Consider the following 17,239-nt stretch of genomic DNA (forward strand, 5'->3'; position numbering starts at 1 on the left):
CTCATAGAATGTGCGGTATCGAGACTCCCAAAAGGCATATCTACATGAAATTTCGAATAGAATGACTCCTCATTCATGAAAATTGGTGCAAGCGTTTAGCCGCCAAATTGTTTTTCAAGGTTATGCTTTTTCTTGCAGTTTTTGACGTTCAGCCCTTATCCAGGAAGTGCCCTACTGGACAGTTTTAATAATGTACAGTATGCCTAAATGGTATGTGAAATATTCTGTACAATTTGAAGTGTACACTATAAGTAAAGGAACCTTAAGCGTCTGCGGAACATATTGTGGAGATATTGTAGAATCAGCTGGTACCAGTACATTGTGTGGATGAATCTGTACAAATAGCAGCTGAGGAAGGATAGATCAAGTCTGAATTGGGAAGAGAACTTCGGGAAACACTGAGAAAGCAAGGAGATTGGGACGGAAAAGAGAAGCTGGACTTAGGCGTATGGAAATCTAGATTTCTAAATCATAAACTCCACCAAGTCAAACCTCTTACGGATCAATTGATGGAATTTAAAGTCTCGAAAATACTGCAACGATTTTTTCCAAACTTAAGATACTAATTGCGAAACCTGAAATTGCAAATTTTCTGTGGAAAAATTATTTTGGAAGAGTTCTAGAATTATAAGTGGTCTGGTTTGTTTACAAGTTCAAAAAGGAATGAAGGCAATGGTCGCTCACTACCTTCCAGATGAAACTAATCTGAAATCTTTGCCAGTTATTTCAATTCTCACTGCTTATGTTCATGTGATATTCACTTTTACAATTAGCTGCTAGAAAATGTAAAAACTTAGAACTGCTATGATTGCAGTATGAGAAAGTTGTATGTATTTCACACAATTATCTTTCCATGATTAGCGTCAAAATTTTTGCAGAAAATGGGAATGAGAAAGCAAAAATGAATTAATTCGATAAAGTTCAGAGTATCGATTCATTTGAAATGATTCAAACTAGATAGGTAGGTTATTATCTTTAACAATTATTACCTTCAAACTTCAAGAATATAAAAAGTTTTTATTATGTTTAATAATTATGTGCATGCCCATCTAAAGTAGTGCATTCTTTCAAGAATTTATAAATCTGTCAAGGATGTCTGAGTGCATTGCAAGCTTTCTGCCAGTAAAATCAAGTTACTGACTAGCAAGATAGAAATATACCTTAAGTTGCTATTTATAAGGCATTGCTTCGGACTTTACCAGCAGTACCCAAATAGAAATGATTTTTTAATTAACCATAAACGATGAAATTTAGCAGATCGATGGCACAAACGATGTATAAAAAATATATAAATTCGGTGGCGCCTAGTCCAACTTGATGGACTTATTGTTTTAAACCTCACGTATGTGTACATATGTATATGTATTACATGTTAGTCTATAAGATTATTTCAAAAATTTTCCTTGGATCATTTTTTTGGGGGGAAAATTCGGCATTACCTTCAGAAACTAATGTTGAACTGCCCTTCATTTCCACCTAGATATTAATTAACATTTAGCTGAGCTAGTGTTGGTTCATAATAACCTCAAACGGCTTTAATTAAAGATTTAACACCTAGTCTGTTTATGAAGTTTTCTTTATTTCTTCCATCATTTAGGATAGCCTAGCATAAAGAAGTGAAATCCCATCAACCAGGAAAAAAATGTTTGTAACAATAATAATAATGATTTAACCTACATATAAAGTAATATTTTATTAATTCTGTTTCTAGTTTTAATAAAACGAATTACCTAAACTTTGAATAACATAAAGTTCATTTCATGAAGGAACACTAATTTTTTTTTAATTTGAATTTTACATTATTATTAGATTTTTAATACTTGTATTTCCGATTTACAGACGTTTCCTCAAAAACTCTTGAATTTGATCTCTACGGCTTTTAGTATTTTCTAATTTCCTAGAAGAACCCCTATAAAACGTCTGGTAGGCAGGTGGTAGGTGAATTTAATATTCTGTGGTTTGTTTTATAACCTGGAAATTACCTTCAATGAACAGTAGGAGTAGGTTGTTAGTTCGTTGCTAAGTATATTTGTTACTCCGCTTCATTTCTCTTTTTATTTATTTATTTATAATCCGGCCTCATGTTGAAAAGAAATGTATTTAAACTTCAGTATTTGTTTAATTCTTAGAACAGGTTATAATGATGCTCTGATTACGAGCTAAACGATGATTCTTCAGTAATAAAATCTTATGGAATGGACTTCTGGCAGCCTAATCCAAGGGCTGAGCCCTTTATACCCAAAAGAGATGTAAAATTATCCAAAAATTCTAGATTGTCTTCGCATTTTTTTCATAAAAGTCGTTTTTTTAGTCGTATTTTTCAGGTAAGTTAAAAATTAACTGAAAATATAAGAAAATTGTAAGAGTGTTGCCAGATAATTTTCGTTACATTGTTATTTCTTTCAGTCACTACTGGTCGTTGTACTTATAATAACCATTGGTATTAATATGGTTTTTATTTTGGACACAAGTCAGAGGCTAAAAGCAGAACTGAATAAAATCGGTAAGTTAGTTCACTTAGTTCGATTATCTAACCCCTCGCAAAAAAATGTTACAAAAGTTTATTAGGGATATCAAAGCTACATTGTATTTGAAGTCTAGTTATCCACTTTGTAAGTAAAGCTTTAAATGCTTATTGTATGCATTTTTTTTATCCTTCAATAAGAGGAAAATTTATCCTTGGAATAACTTTTTACTAGGTGGCGTAAAATCAGTTTTTTAGAGTTTTTAAAAACTTCATCCTCTGGATAAATCCACTGAGTTCTAGTTTATTTCTTAAAAAGTAAGTACGGAAATCCTTGCTTTCACTGGCCGTGACGTTCAGGTGACCTTGTGTGGTTCGTATTGACAATGCCCATACAGCAGTCGTAGGAACTTTTGCAATATTCGAAGATATTGACCTTCATCTGCCCCAGATGCTTTCTTAATATCTAGCTGCTACCAAATATACTACAACTTACCCGAATAGTGCTACACGGTTTCTTGCTCCCGTTCTCAAACTAAATGTAGTTTGTCTTCATTCCTATGGGATTCAGCTGACCAACCGCAGGAGTGTACCCAGTTATCTCCATCATCAGAACTTCTTTTGACCTAGTAGTGTCCAGAATAATTCTTTCTATAACTCTCTTAGCCTGTCTACAGCCTCTCACCACTATGTTTCCTCAGTCTTTAGTCAATCCCGTCACTATATTGCTTCGAAATTGTCATGAGAGGTTCGGATCTACCGAATTAAATGCAGATCCTTTCATTCCTAGTTCATCAGCTCTTGCATCGCTTCTTATTCTCGGAAGTCCAAGGATTTTTTAAAAATTCTGATCTTCCTTCCCAGCAAGGCGGGTAAAGCGTTGTGCTTAGAATCCCGGCTAGATTTAGCTGTGATATAACTACTTGACCATCAAATATCATTATCTACACAACATTGTTCTGGATCCTTCTCAGCGCCTCACATCTTTCTGTTATTCTATGTAACTCCGTCTGGTAAACTGCAGTTCTGTACCAAAATTCTGCTTGCACCATTCTTGGATTCAGACTACTTCCCCTGGTATCCCGTGAGCTCCTGCCTGGAATCATCTGTGATTCCACAGATCACACCGCCTCCGATTACAAAAAATTAAGCTCCGTTTCTTTGGAATGTCTGTCTTTGGAAATGTAACATTTATTGGTGAAATCTTCTCATCTCTTATTGTTATATCCAATATTAGTCCAGGATTTTTCCACTTGGTTAACCCTTTACTGTTATGATTAAATGTCTTCTCGAAACTTCCTCCTCTCTCTTGCAAGTAACTCTCAAAAAACTCTTCATGGCTACTCCTATCACCATATTTATATTGAAGTGTTCTTCAACAAAAATAGTAACTCTGTAGTACTTGTATCTCCATCACCAAAGTGGGTATAGTCTCATAACTCCCGTGATAAAACGTCTCCACCATGTATTGGAAGTGGTTCCAACATTAGCAATATTACCTTCGCTAAAGTAAGCGTAGTGCTTTAATTATAGCTCCCATGAGCCTTCAGATGTACTAGCTAAACACTTATATTTCTTGTTACAAGAGCAACCGGACACCACTCAACAACGGCATGAAATATTGTTTGCTTGATTGAAGGAAATTTAAAACTTGCATAAGATGTTAGGTGAACGTGTTCAATTTTCTTGAAAAGTTTTACTGGTAATTTCCAAATGATAATAGTTTTTCTCATATTTTTAATGGCTGCAGTATTTGCGGCAGCTCTTATAATTAAGGCAGTTTTAATATTTCTTCTCTCAGTGATTTTCATTGACCGCTTCAGCTTATCAGTTCTTGTTTTAATAGCAAGTGATTTTGGTGGTGAACATATGGATGAACTGTTTGGCAGAGGTGATTATAACGCACAGGTTGATTCAACCCCAGCGTCTCTTTCTATTGAAGTACTATCTAGCCAATCCAGGGTGACAGTTACTGTGGATGGAGCAACGGTAAGCACTCATTTTGTAGTAAGCAACTTTGATTGTAATGAGCGACTTCTCTTTTTCTCTTTACTTATCACCTAGTGCGTGAACATCTAACTGCTTTCATTTTATTTTTTTTTTGCACAAACGTTTTCTGTAATAGTAAATATTAAACCGAACCAAAGAAATCGACTTAGAATTGATCTCAGTATGCAATAGTGCTGAGTGTTCAATAAAATCAAGAATAATTAAATTATTGCCGAAACTGTGGAGTAACTATATGTAAATATAAATTTAAAGTAAAAGTTTTATATTTTTTTAGATTTTGTACAAATTTACTATCTACTGAAAAAAAAAAATTACGGAGTTTTAATGTAAAGTCTTTAATAATGTTGCTATTATTTGACTTTCTTCTTAATTAGAGTGGAGCTAAATTGATAGAGAGATTTTCCATCTCTAATAAGTTTTTATTATTTTGCTCAGGGAAGAAATTTTCTCTTAGACCAGTATTGGATATTATCGGCTAAATTGAAGTCTTGTCCAATTTGTATAACCATCCTATTAGCGATAGTGTACAAAAATAGTCGCGAAGATATAGGTCCTGTGTAGCGATTGCAAGATTCTTGTGTTTAAATACTGATTATCTTTGATAGACGATTGACAAGATGTTCAGATGCCATTTTCATCTAATAAGATAAATCAGGAGATAAATCTTTTCCATTAGAAACATTTTAGATTTTAGGGAAAGTGTGATTGGGAGGTGTTGGTTTTTGACTTATCAGCTTTTCCTCTCTAGATTGTTGAAGATGGTGAAAAAGGCGAAGGAAGAGGAATGCACATTGTTGTACTTAATCAAGCGTCTGGAAGTGTAATGTCACAAAGGCTATTTGATACTTACTCATTGCACGAAGACGAAGCGATGGCTTTGTTTTTAAACATGATATCTGATGGAAGAATAGTGATTTTTTCGATCAAGGTATGTACATTTGATACCTCCGTAACATTTGTTTTGCTTAAAATTAATCCACCAAAATTCCACTTTAATAAAATATTTTTTACTCTTTTGGCGATTTCTAAAAATGGTATCACAATGAGTTTCTTTAAATTTCTTTTTACTGCTTTTAAACAATCTCTCCATTGGTATTCGAAGTTCCACCGGTGCCAATATCAAGTTATAATGAAAATTTTGGTTACTCCATATTAAGAAAATCTGTAAACCAGGTATGCAACTTTAAAGAATAGACTTTTAAAGATTTGGAACTTTCTGAAAAACGGCATTATCGATTATTTTAAATGTTAGAATGATAATTAAAGAAATGTTGATCTATTAATTTCATTGGAAAGCATAAACAAATTAATTGGATCTATGTTTCTGGGAAATCTAGGACATTTATGTCAAATGTTTAAGTGCGTTGGCGTGTAGAACCATCTTCATGTTTACATTAATTTAATTAATTAATTAATTTTTATTATTAACATCACTAGAATTTTTTTATTAGCTTTTTTTTAAAGTTGTGCAAGAATAGTTTAATACTTCCTATTACAATCAAAGTTAAATGCGTGCTACACTTTACTTAACAAATATTTAGTAGATAAAATGACTAGCATAAGGGTCATCTAATAAATTCTAAGTAAGATAAATGAAAATTTAATGCAGTTAGAATTACTTATTAAATTAAAACTTAAATTATATAATTGTTATAAAATTTGAATTAAACATAATATATTATAAGCTTTTTCCAGCAATAACAGTCAGTGTAGTTTCAGTTTCAACCCATAGAATCACATTTCCGCAAGTAATTTGAAGTTTAAAGCTGAGATGAATTAGCTGTTTATGTTACCTTGAATAATGGCTTTATCGATTTGAGGATGTACTGCTGAATTAAAGTTTATGATCCAAATATTGTAATGCGGAATGACAACATAATATGAATGGTTATAAATTTAAAACATAATTAATCTTAAAGGTGCAACAGTCCTTAAAAACCCTTTGCAAATAGTCTGAAAAAAAAAATAATATAAAATATTTGTGGGCCTTTGCAAGTGATTGACGACTTGCATTAAGAGGTGCTCAATAAAGCTTGATTGATTAGCTTAAGTAGTTTCATATTGTAATTGTTAAAAATAATTTTTTTTTTTTTTAATTTACGGCGCGTTGAAATCTGAGGTCGCTGGCGTCTGGAGTTTTTTCAGTGCACTGCCGGTTTCCAAACAGTTTTCTATTATTATACATAACACTTTCCATCATCGGATAGCTGTATGAAGCTTATAGGAAAAGAAAATCTAACAGTCAGCCACTGGATTCGAACCCGGGTTTTCTGTGTGAGAATGCAGTAAGCCAACCTCTCAGCTAATCCCTTCCGTCATTAATTCAATAAATCTATTATAAATTCCTTACATTTCACAGAGCTGATGAAGAGTTAAATACTATTAGAAGCACTAACTTAGAAATCTAGAATATTTCTTTGATGTTCTCCAAAAATGTATTTCTCTTTTAACAGTGGATCCAACAACATTTTTGAATTGGCTTAGAATAAAATGAAGAAATCAGAACTGAAAATATGCCCCAAGGGTTAAAAAGCGATATTAAATTCAAATTTCATATTTTAATTACGCTTAAGTGAAATATCAGTAAATATATTTTATTATAATTTATAATAAAAAGGCAGAACAATGCTGTTAGTTATCATTTAAGGAAAAGAATTATTATTGGATTGAAGCTTATATTTTCCGGGATGATAATCTTTAAAAGATATTTTGAGGTGAGTTATACAAGATTATTTATTTAGGCCTTCAACGGTGCAGTTTGCTTCTTGGCTGTAATGTTGGGTGAAGTTTATGTTCTTTGAATTGGTGAATGGTGGTGGCTTAGTAAATAAAAATATTCTTGCTTATGATGAAAATCTGCTTACATTAAATAGAATTTTTTGTAGAGTTTTGTCGTTTATTAGCGTATAAACAGTTTTTTACATTTTGGGAATTTTGGTATTCACTTTTAGAAATGTGCTACAGTTTCTAAACGGTTTCCAAATTCATGGCGCTATTTCAAGTTGATACCCATTTCGGCCATTCTCAAATTTAAGGCCTAGTGTGATTTTAACATGAAACCTCTTCTCTTCTCCCGCCAATTAAAGATCTTTTTCTTCATCTCGTTCTCGTAGTGCATACTAGAATAGCCATGACTCCAATTCTTAAGGGCTAAATAACAAACAATAGACTAACGAATCGTCCATTTTTTGTATGACCTTTTTATGAATGTTTGGATAATTTTATTACTGTATAAACCGTATATGCGATCCCTGGCTGATATTGTACTTCAGTTTCAACTTTGGTGAAGTTCTTACGTATTTAGTAATCGAAACCAAAGGTGTCAAATGAAGCTAAGACTGGGCTTTTGGTTTTCCACGAAGGAGTGTGTGACCATTGTTGTCTTAAAGGTAACAAAAAGACTGGTAATTGCTGACATTGTTTTAGACGATCTATTTGTTTGTAAACAACAGAAGTATAGACAGAAGTAATGACTTTTTTAATTATAAAAACGATAATTTTTTTATACACTCCTTTGTATCTAATTTTTGGTTTAAGTGTATTTGGGAATGTACAGTTTATGCTTCTATTTTTGCTTGATAAGATTTTATGGTTTTTGCATTTGTTCAAATATTACATTAGTTTCTTGTTTTTTTAAATTTTTGGTTTTGGATTTAGGATGAAGGCACTTATCAGTTAAAAGGAGGAGCCAGATCTGTTCTGACTAGATTGGGTTCACGCCACGCACAAGGTCTATCTTGGCGTGATATGTGGGCAATGGTTGTTCAAAAAGGTGGCAAAGTCCATGGTGAATCATATTCTAAAAGTCCTGCATTTAGTTCTTGGGGCGCATCTGTTATACTCACGGTTCAAGTTCCATTAATACCACTTGATAGTAAGTACTAAGTGCTGTGCAATATGCGCTGTGAATTTTGCAGCTTTTAATAATAAATTTGATCATTTTATAGGAAGCATTTGTCCATGGCCAGACACTGAAGAAAACAATAGAAGATTGCAGTTTTGTAATAGAATCGAAGGATATGGAAGTGTCTGCAGTTGCGATGATCCAGCACCGCTCAGTTTTAATCCTGAACCGGTAAACCTTATTTAAATACATCCTACATTTTTTCCTCTGCATCGTCATAATTTCGCATACTGCACAGCTACACTTCTCATCCTAATTCTCTGGAAGGTTAGCAACTTAACCTTTTACTCTCCACTCGGTTCGACATTTCTGAATAAATCGAAACGAGCTACAAGAGATAACAGATCCAAAATTATATCAAAACGATAAAGATAATAATAATAGAAATGTCATGCACAAAAAAAACTGCAGGGTTTGGTTCTGTTAAAAGAGTGAGCCAAAAGATCGCCACATTTGACAATGTAATGGGAGGCTCCTGGAAAAAGGAAAAAACAACTCTGATGTTTTGTTAAGAAAAAGTGATTGAGAGCCATAACGGTCCGTATTAAGGAAGACGGATGAGGTTTTCAGAGTGGAAAGAAGAACAGATAACAGACTTTTAAATATGAAATGAATTCTCACAAATTTGAGTTTAAAATTATCCTGAATAGAAGTTCAAAATTATGTTCATAAAGCTGAAACTCTCACATGAAGATTCTTCCTCAATTTCAATAAGAGCGATGGTTAACTAACTAAAATTGGATAGTTAACTGGGATCAAAGGTACGGGTTGTTCCAGAATTAGACCCGTAGGGAATTTCTTTGACAGCTGAAGTGCATCTGTCCTTATACCTAACAACTTGGAATAGTTTACCTGTAATGTACGTGAAAATCTACCGTATACCCTAGATTTTTAATAGGAGCGGCTGTACTTCGAGGAAAATTTTGGCATTAAGAACTAAATTACTTATCGGAAGAGTCGTGTGAATGTTTCACATCAGATTTTTATTTTTCAGGTGGAAAATAATAATGTGCTAAATGTGCCCGTAGTTGTCATAGCCAGCAATAGACCTCATTATCTGTACAGGTAACAGTTTTATATCACTCTATCCTAAAACTAAAATATTTCCAACTCTTTACTTTATTACACCCATTAAGAGGAAGCACTTGCTGTGTTCGTGAGATGTTCGGATTTGAGTTTTCACCGGAAATATATGTTTTTGTGGTCAGTGACCTCGAAAAGTCCTTTTTAGAAATTGGTGAGAGTATATGTGTATACGTATGTATGTCTTATTTTATATATAATCATCCCGAAACCACGAATCACCATAAGGCTCATTAACAAATGCGGGAGCTGTTTTGGTAACAAAGGACTTCGCCCCAATCGATTTTCAATAATAAACAGACAAGGGAGGTGGGGCAGTTGTTGGTGAACTGGTTATGAAGCGTGGATTAATTAGTGTAAGATCCTCAGTTCGAATCACGCGCGGGTTGCTAATTTACATTGGTTAGTAAAAATATTAATAGTAAAATATGAGGGTACTTCCGCCCCACGAGTTCGGGTACAGCTGCACGTAGATTTTCTCTTTCCGGTGGTTTGGTGGTGTACAGAGTTGACGGTAACGAAAACATTGGCCAGAGGCCGCAGTGCCTTCACTTCTTCTTAGGGAATCCCAGTAAGAAAAATTTCTGTATTTACCCCGATTTTTACTTTCCTCTTTGAAGAGAATGTTTTAAAATATATCAAATTATTATAGAAATTGAATTAGCGCCGGAAATGCTGTGTTTTTCTTTCGATATATCTTCAATTTCTTTACGAGTTCAAGGGAGGAATCGAAATAGAATCACTATTAGGCAATATTACCAGTATTAACAAGGAACTTATATCTGCCATCTTCACCGCTTACAATCATATGGTGGGACGCTTCTAATTTTAATGAACAGTTATGGATTACTATATTGCAGTAGAGGAAGTTGGATGAGTGTTCGTCACTCATTGCTTTTTATTTCAGAACACTGCGCTCTCTTCTCTCAGCTCGTGGTGCTCGCAAAGAAATGATAACAGTCTTCATTGATGGATATTTTGAAGAGCCTTTAGAAGTGACACGATTGCTTGGTCTGCGCGGTATTCAGCATACACCAATTGGTTATAAAAATTCACGTATCTCTCAACATTATAAAGCTTCTTTTTCTGCTGCTTTCAACATGTTCCCACATGCCGATTATATTATCGTGGTGGAAGAAGATTTGGATGTATCTGAAGATTTTTTTAGGCAAGTAATAAAATTTGTATGATTTAAAAAAATATCATTTATTAAACTTCAACGTAACTCAGAATTTGAAGCAAATAGAAATGCGAATTTACTGTTTTTCTTTCTCTGTTTGAACTGTTTAACTCGAGTATTGCGATCGTAGAAAATTTTAATTGGAGTTTTTACTAAAAATACTTGATCCGAGTCCGCTAAAATAAAAAATGTTCGTAGCGAATGGTTTGGGTGTCTGTGTTTATAAAAAAAAAAAAAATCACAGAAAGCTCATATTGTTTTTTGTTTGATATTATTGTTACAGATTTTTTTTTTCCAGTTTTTCAAGAATTTCGAAAAATGCCGGAACTTATTTTGTTAGAACTGCGGATATAAATTATTCATACATATAAGTGCCTATCAATTTTATTTAATATGTGTATTTATTATTAGTGTATTAAAATTGAATTCTTTAATTTTAATGAACAGTTATGGATTACTAAATCGCTGTAGAAGAAGTTGGATGAGTGTTTGTCACTAGGATTCTCAGAGAATTCCGTATTATTATGTGCCAGTACAATAAATAAAACTACCACCGGTTTCTTATTGAAAGCTGCATTAAAAGCTTTAATTGTATTTTGAGATTGAAGAAAAACAATTGTAAAAATTATTATTTTAGCAAAGGGTTCTACCGGTTCCTAGTTTTTTAGATAATAAATGTAGGATATTGTGTAAAACGTTTTCATGATATTAGGGGGGGGAGGAAAGTGCTGGGGCATCTGCGATATCTGTTCAAGTGAGAGTGTCGTACAAGTTCAAGGTAGGACATACAACAGAGCTGACAAGGCAATCATTAATCTTTGCCAGAAACATTTAACTACAACCCCTACTACCTATTTTTATCAATTTTTATATTTAGATGTAAGAAAATTTTTAAATTAGAATTGTAATTATTCCAGTCAGATAAATTTGTCTTGCTTCTGAGCATAGCGCTTGCATGTGTTCTGCCACTGGTTATTTTTGGTTAATCTGGAGAATTTTAATTTATTTAGATAGCAGTGGCTGTGAGTCGTTTGGCTCGTCTCTCTTCATTTATTCCGAGAGAAAGTAATATGCGTTGTACTTTCAGTTATTTCAGCCAAACTGTGAAATTATTAGAAATGGACTCTAGTATTTATTGTATATCTGCTTGGAATGATCTTGGTTATGAGGAAACTAGTTCAAATGTATCCACTCTTCTTCGGGTAGAAACCATGCCGGGACTCGGTTGGCTCCTCAGTAGGATACTTTATAAAAATGAACTTGAAGCAAAATGGCCTACTCCAGAGAAGGTAAGTAAAATATTCTTACGATTGCCTTTATACTTTTTCTTAGTGCAGGTAAAAGGAAATGTTGCATCTTACTTTTTATCGGATTTGAATTTTCGCTGGAAATGCACGGTTGAAATCTCCTGAGAACTCTAAAGTGGTTCCTAGAAATTAGTCTGTGTGTGTGTGAGAGAGAGAGAGTGTATATGTGTGTGTGTGGTCAAGATAGAAAATCGCGGAAAGAAATTTTATTATTTGTGTAAAAGTTGCTGTGGATGCCGACATTAGGATTTTGGGCAAAAACAGCTGAACGGAAGTACCTTAAGTAGATTTTTTCATTCCCTAAAAAATTGCTTGAAAAAGTTTCTTCGAACTTGGAACATATACTTCTCATTTCTAACATTTTTCTGAGAATCCGGTTTTCAATAGGTTAGGGGTGGATGTATTTCTAATGCGATTTCAAAATAAAGGTCTGATCTAATTCCCAGAATAAGAAACAAGTTTGATCTGAAAATTTCGAATTCAAAGAAAATCGGTTGACCTATTAACCTTTACTAATATATTTTTTTACTGATACTTGTCATTTTCCCGAAAGGGACTCTTCTTTTTATTAAACTTCTAATTCTTCTAAAGAATTAAACTTTTAATTCTTTTCAAACTTGCGATTTGATTTGAAAATTTGAAAAAAAAATGTAAGATGGAACATTAACATTGGCCGCACTTACGGAAAGTCAATTTGTTTTCCTCAACAGATTTTTATTAATCTATTTCCCTGCTGTTATAAAATTGTTAATTTTTGTTGAATTTAGATGTGGGATTGGGATATGTGGATGAGAATGTCTGAAATACGGAAAGGACGTGAATGTGTCATACCAGAAGTATCTCGTACATTTCATTTTGGTGCGTCTGGAATAAATATGAATTCCTACTTCCAGGATCGCTATTTCAAAACTCATTCATTCAACACACAACCTCATGCCAAACTTCATAATATTGAAAGGTTTATTGTTTATATGTTCCTAATTTATTTATTTAACTTCGATAATTTTTAACCCCCCTCCCAATGCCTTGGACAAGTAGAGAATAATAAAATCCAAATAAATATGAATGGGATGAAGTACATATGTGGGTGTAAAAGAAGTTCAATATCATTAAGTTGTTTTTTTTAGTCTGATTGGAGATGTATGCCGATGTATATTATACTTCTTAATGTAAACTTGTTTTCGATTAATCAAAACTGGTCGACGCTGAGCTGTTCTTGAATGTATTAGATGTAGTTATTGTTTGGAATTCATAGAAAGACCATCAAGAACGAATTTGAGATAAATATCACCATTAGAGTTCCAGAAAGCCCTCAACTTGAACTTACTAAGTTTAAAAAACCCATCTATTGAACTGAAATTTTTTTTTTGTGAAGCAGCTGATATTTGGTCAGAGGATTGTTATCGTTCGCGAGAGGTTAAACTCTACGTTATCCACCCCCCCCCCCTCCCCAAATATCTTCTCACATCATCTCAAGATGAAATGGATTGGAACCATCTCAGATGTACAGCATACCGAAATAATCGACAGCTGTTACCTTAAAAAGAAAACAGCCTAAGCTTTTCTATCGACTTCCTGTTCATACCGAAGACGGTAACCTAATTTCATTAAACCACACACAACCCGTCATGCGATGAGTGGGGTTTTTCCTCTATTTCACATATTCTCCAAAAGTGTCTGATTTGAGCCGCATTATATGGAGTTTTCTCATTAAAGCACAATATCCTGTAAGGTAGGGCTTTTTTTTGTTAAACAAAGCTATTTGTATGCGTCCACATCTAAGTCTTAAAACAATGCAAAAATTAAAGAATAAAAAAGTTACATTAATTTTCAAATTATTGCTCCGAAAAACTCGCTAAATTGCAAAACTGATCACTTTTTTTATGCTATCATGATTATGATATTTTTTTTCCAATCCAGTCCGTATCGCAATCTGCATTTTAGTTTGCCGATAAGCCTCGAGCTCTTTTGTAGTAATTACGTAAAATCGTCCATTTTACTGTAGGTAGACATGTGCCCAAAGATAGGTCAAGAGCAGGTACGAGACCAATAAATTGAGAAAAGTGACTGTTTTTTAGGCCAACCTCGAAAGTCCTTATTTCCCAAAGTACCTATATCATCTGACACTTTGGCTAACTGAAAGAACATTCTTGATCAAAGATGTTTCTTCCATTCTTTTGGAACATTTCATACCTGAGGGGAACTAAACTTTTTAAAAAGTCGTAACAATCGTTCTGGATAGCCTTTTAAAAAATAATTCATTCTGACTCATCTACACGTGATACCAGTATTATCATCAGCAGATCATATTTGGAAGAAAGTATAAATATTTTTGAAAGTTCTGTAGATAGATTACAAAATTAAAAATGAAATTTTTGAATTGAGACTTTTTTTTGTACTCATTAAGTACAAAATTAAATGGGATATTTTTGAATTGTATAGATCCTGCTTATTAGCTGCCAGTACTGGAGCATATAATTAATGTATGTATATTAAAATTTTACAGAGACTTACCATATAAGATTATTATTATGCCTAAATCTTATTACTTTTCAGTGTGATCAAACATAAATATGAAGATCTAATCCATAGCATATTAAGAAGTGGAACATTTTTAAATCACTCCATTTCGCCATGCGATGACAATTTTATACCAAATAAAATCAAGGTATATTAGCTTTTTCTTATTTATTTAAAAATATATGCTTATAAAGATACTCTATGTATTATTACATAATCTTTTACACAACTATATGAAGACCGAGAGAAGCTGAAAAATGTAGTGAAGACGACGTAAAATATGGATGTATAGGAAAGGATTGTTATAACTACTGGGCAACGCATGCCTTGCACAATGTTTGAAACTTTTCGAATATCACACTGAGTTTTGCTTAGGACTAACCCGCACTAAAATTTTTGTTCTCTTCTGTAGCATCAAGTTACAGTAAATTATAGAAAGTTAATGTGCCAAACTGGCTCACATGTCGCAAAACGCGAAGAGAGATTATGCTCTTGCCTAATTCCTTTGATACATCTTGTAGTCTGCAGATACCCGTGACCCATAAGTGATCCAAGCCCCTCTTTCTCCAATTTTTCTATTCCAAAATTACTTCTTGATAACCCCGCTGTTTTAGCAATACAGTACGGTTGTTTATAACCAATTTTAGCATTACAATATCTCTGCCGTTCTTTATATCATAAAGGAAATAAATCATTAAATTCAAATTCATTAGCTATTTGCTATCTTTAAATAAAAAATATCTGGATCACTTTTATTTTTGCAGCCCAGTTCAAACTTCCCTGGAAGTTTTGATCTCAGCCTGGATCCCTGATTTCATAACCCTTTTAGCCATAGAACAGCATACATGCATGCAGCAAAACATCTTCTATAGGTCAGTTTCTTCCTGTCTATCGTAGAACCATCAGAATCACAGATACTCCGCCGATTCTCTTTTCAATTAATCTTTGAGGGTGCTTCTTTCCTGATGTCTGGCGCTAACCCTTGAAGGTCTTTCAAACTTTTATTTCTTTCTCGACACACATTTTGGAAAACAGAAATTAGTTTGCAGCTCAATTTACCCTCAATTTCAACATGGCTGATCTGAATGCTTAAATGTTATTAGATTTATTTAATACAGTGCAATAAAACTATAATTATTTGACTTTTCTTAAATTGACCCTCGTACTTGAACATTATTTCTGTTAATTTTTTTTTTCTTTTTAGCAACAAACTTCTGAGAGTGTACTTATTTTATTCATAAAAATGAATAATTCAAAGGATTTTGACACGTGGTTGCAGGTAGCAAAAGTGAGTATACATGTTATGCTGCACCCTATGTTCATTAATAAGTTTAAGAGTCAACATTTATTAATAAGTGACATAGTTACTTACCTTTTAATTGCCGTAAAGAAAATTTACTAGTGGATGAAGCAAGATCTCTAAAACTCGAGCTGTAGGGTTTTTTTGAATAGAATAATAAATATTTATTATAAAAAATATATACAATACATAAAATAAATAAAGAAGTATAAATGTATATATAAAAAAAAAACATTTCAACCTTCTTAGCTAAGTAAATAAGAGAAAAGTTTGGTGAGGAGGATTGGAATGCAGGGAAAAAGGAGGAAAAACCTGCAGCAGGGTTTTTTGATCAGATAGTGGATTCCATAGGCAATACTTGTTTCTCAGCGTCTTCCAGGCGTAAATTAATGCAATAGAAAATACCAGAAACACGAGGATAGTAAAGTCGTTATTAAAGCGCTGAGCTCTCACGATATCAGCACTAATTATTTTTATAATTTTTGAAATTGATTCCTTAAAAGCATTCTTGTGTTATTAACGTGCTTCTATTTCAACATATCCTTATTGCTTTAAGTGTAATATATAGCGGAGCATATTTTTTTACTGATTGTGAAATTCATATGATTTTCAGTGTTTTAAAATTTGGGACCTAGATGCAAGAGGTTATCACAAAGCAATGTGGAGATTACGTATTAAACGCCACCAGTTGTTGGTTATCGGACATCCATATTCACCATATTCGTTAGTAAAATTCCTTAGTCTTATTTTATTTCTATTCATGTGAGAATTTATAAATTTTTACTTTTTTCCGGTTGATGAACCTTGAGAGATTCGTGATCTAGTATTGGGGCCAGATTTGTTAGCTTATTTGTAAACCTGTTGTATTTATTGTCTTTAGATTTTCTCTAAAGTTCAGTAAAAGAAATTTACAAATTTTTTTTTTTTTTATTCTTTGTGTAAAAATTCAATAATTGCTAATAATTTTTTTTTATTTTCAGAATTTACAAGCCAGATTTTATCGTTCCACTAAGTTTACCATTTTCCAACGTTTAAGACTGATTAAAAGTATTTAACAACACTATTAACTTACTTTATTTTTTGGGTTAATTTAACAAATCAAAATAGTCAAATTGTACATGTTTAATTATTTATTTCACCTAATCTAGTGAAAATTGAAAAATACCTATACATAACTTGGGAGTGAAAGTAATCAAAGTTCAAGAATTGCTTTTGTGTTTATTGTTTGAATCAGTTAAAGTTTTTATAACATTTACTCATTCAAATAAAAAATTATGTTTTTATTAATTCAGAATATTTATTTTTCTTTTACTATTAGTACATGGGGAATACTTGACCATAACCTCTTTCACAAGATTGCAAGAAATGGAATTGACTTCCTTCAGCGAACTGCCCATAGGCATCATAATCTTAATTTGTTAGTTCATTAACTAGATTGACTTGATTTTATATAGAACTTACTTTGGAATTC

At 32.9% G+C, this 17,239-nt stretch overlaps 1 protein-coding gene across 3 annotated transcripts; it reads left to right on the plus strand.

Moving 5' to 3' along the window:
* Positions 1-971: 971 nt before the first annotated feature.
* Positions 972-17,055, plus strand: LOC141459510 (protein O-linked-mannose beta-1,2-N-acetylglucosaminyltransferase 1-like). Of its 3 annotated transcripts, XM_074138673.1 has the most exons (15): positions 972-1,342; positions 2,135-2,324; positions 2,407-2,503; positions 4,311-4,453; positions 5,223-5,402; positions 8,132-8,348; positions 8,422-8,549; positions 9,373-9,443; positions 10,369-10,629; positions 11,729-11,930; positions 12,716-12,906; positions 14,505-14,616; positions 15,673-15,756; positions 16,382-16,491; positions 16,749-17,055. In XM_074138673.1, the coding sequence occupies exons 2-15, from the start codon at positions 2,196-2,198 to the stop codon at positions 16,801-16,803; spliced, it is 1,980 nt and encodes a 659-aa protein (XP_073994774.1). In that variant the 5' UTR covers positions 972-1,342; positions 2,135-2,195; the 3' UTR covers positions 16,804-17,055. The 3 variants fall into 3 exon arrangements, 2 of the variants coding, with proteins under 2 accessions (XP_073994774.1, XP_073994773.1); XM_074138672.1 differs by lacking the exon at positions 972-1,342 and having other exon boundaries at positions 1,940-2,324; XR_012461504.1 differs by lacking the exons at positions 972-1,342; positions 16,382-16,491; positions 16,749-17,055 and adding an exon at positions 14,391-14,431 and having other exon boundaries at positions 1,933-2,324; positions 15,673-15,732.
* Positions 17,056-17,239: the final 184 nt, after the last annotated feature.

The sequence above is a fragment of the Rhodnius prolixus genome, unplaced genomic scaffold (assembly GCF_049639745.1).
Source record: "Rhodnius prolixus isolate KJV_2025 unplaced genomic scaffold, Rpr scaffold_11, whole genome shotgun sequence".
Taxonomy (NCBI): Eukaryota; Metazoa; Arthropoda; class Insecta; order Hemiptera; family Reduviidae; genus Rhodnius; species Rhodnius prolixus.

Coding starts and splice junctions, on each gene's coding strand:
- LOC141459510 (XM_074138673.1), top strand. CDS start 2,196: ATGGACTTCTGGCAGCCTAATCCAAGGGCTGAGCCCTTTATACCCAAA. Junction 8,349..8,421: donor TCCATTAATACCACTTGATA/GTAAGTACTAAG, acceptor ATCATTTTATAG/GAAGCATTTGTCCATGGCCA. Junction 14,617..15,672: donor TTATACCAAATAAAATCAAG/GTATATTAGCTT, acceptor TTTTCTTTTTAG/CAACAAACTTCTGAGAGTGT.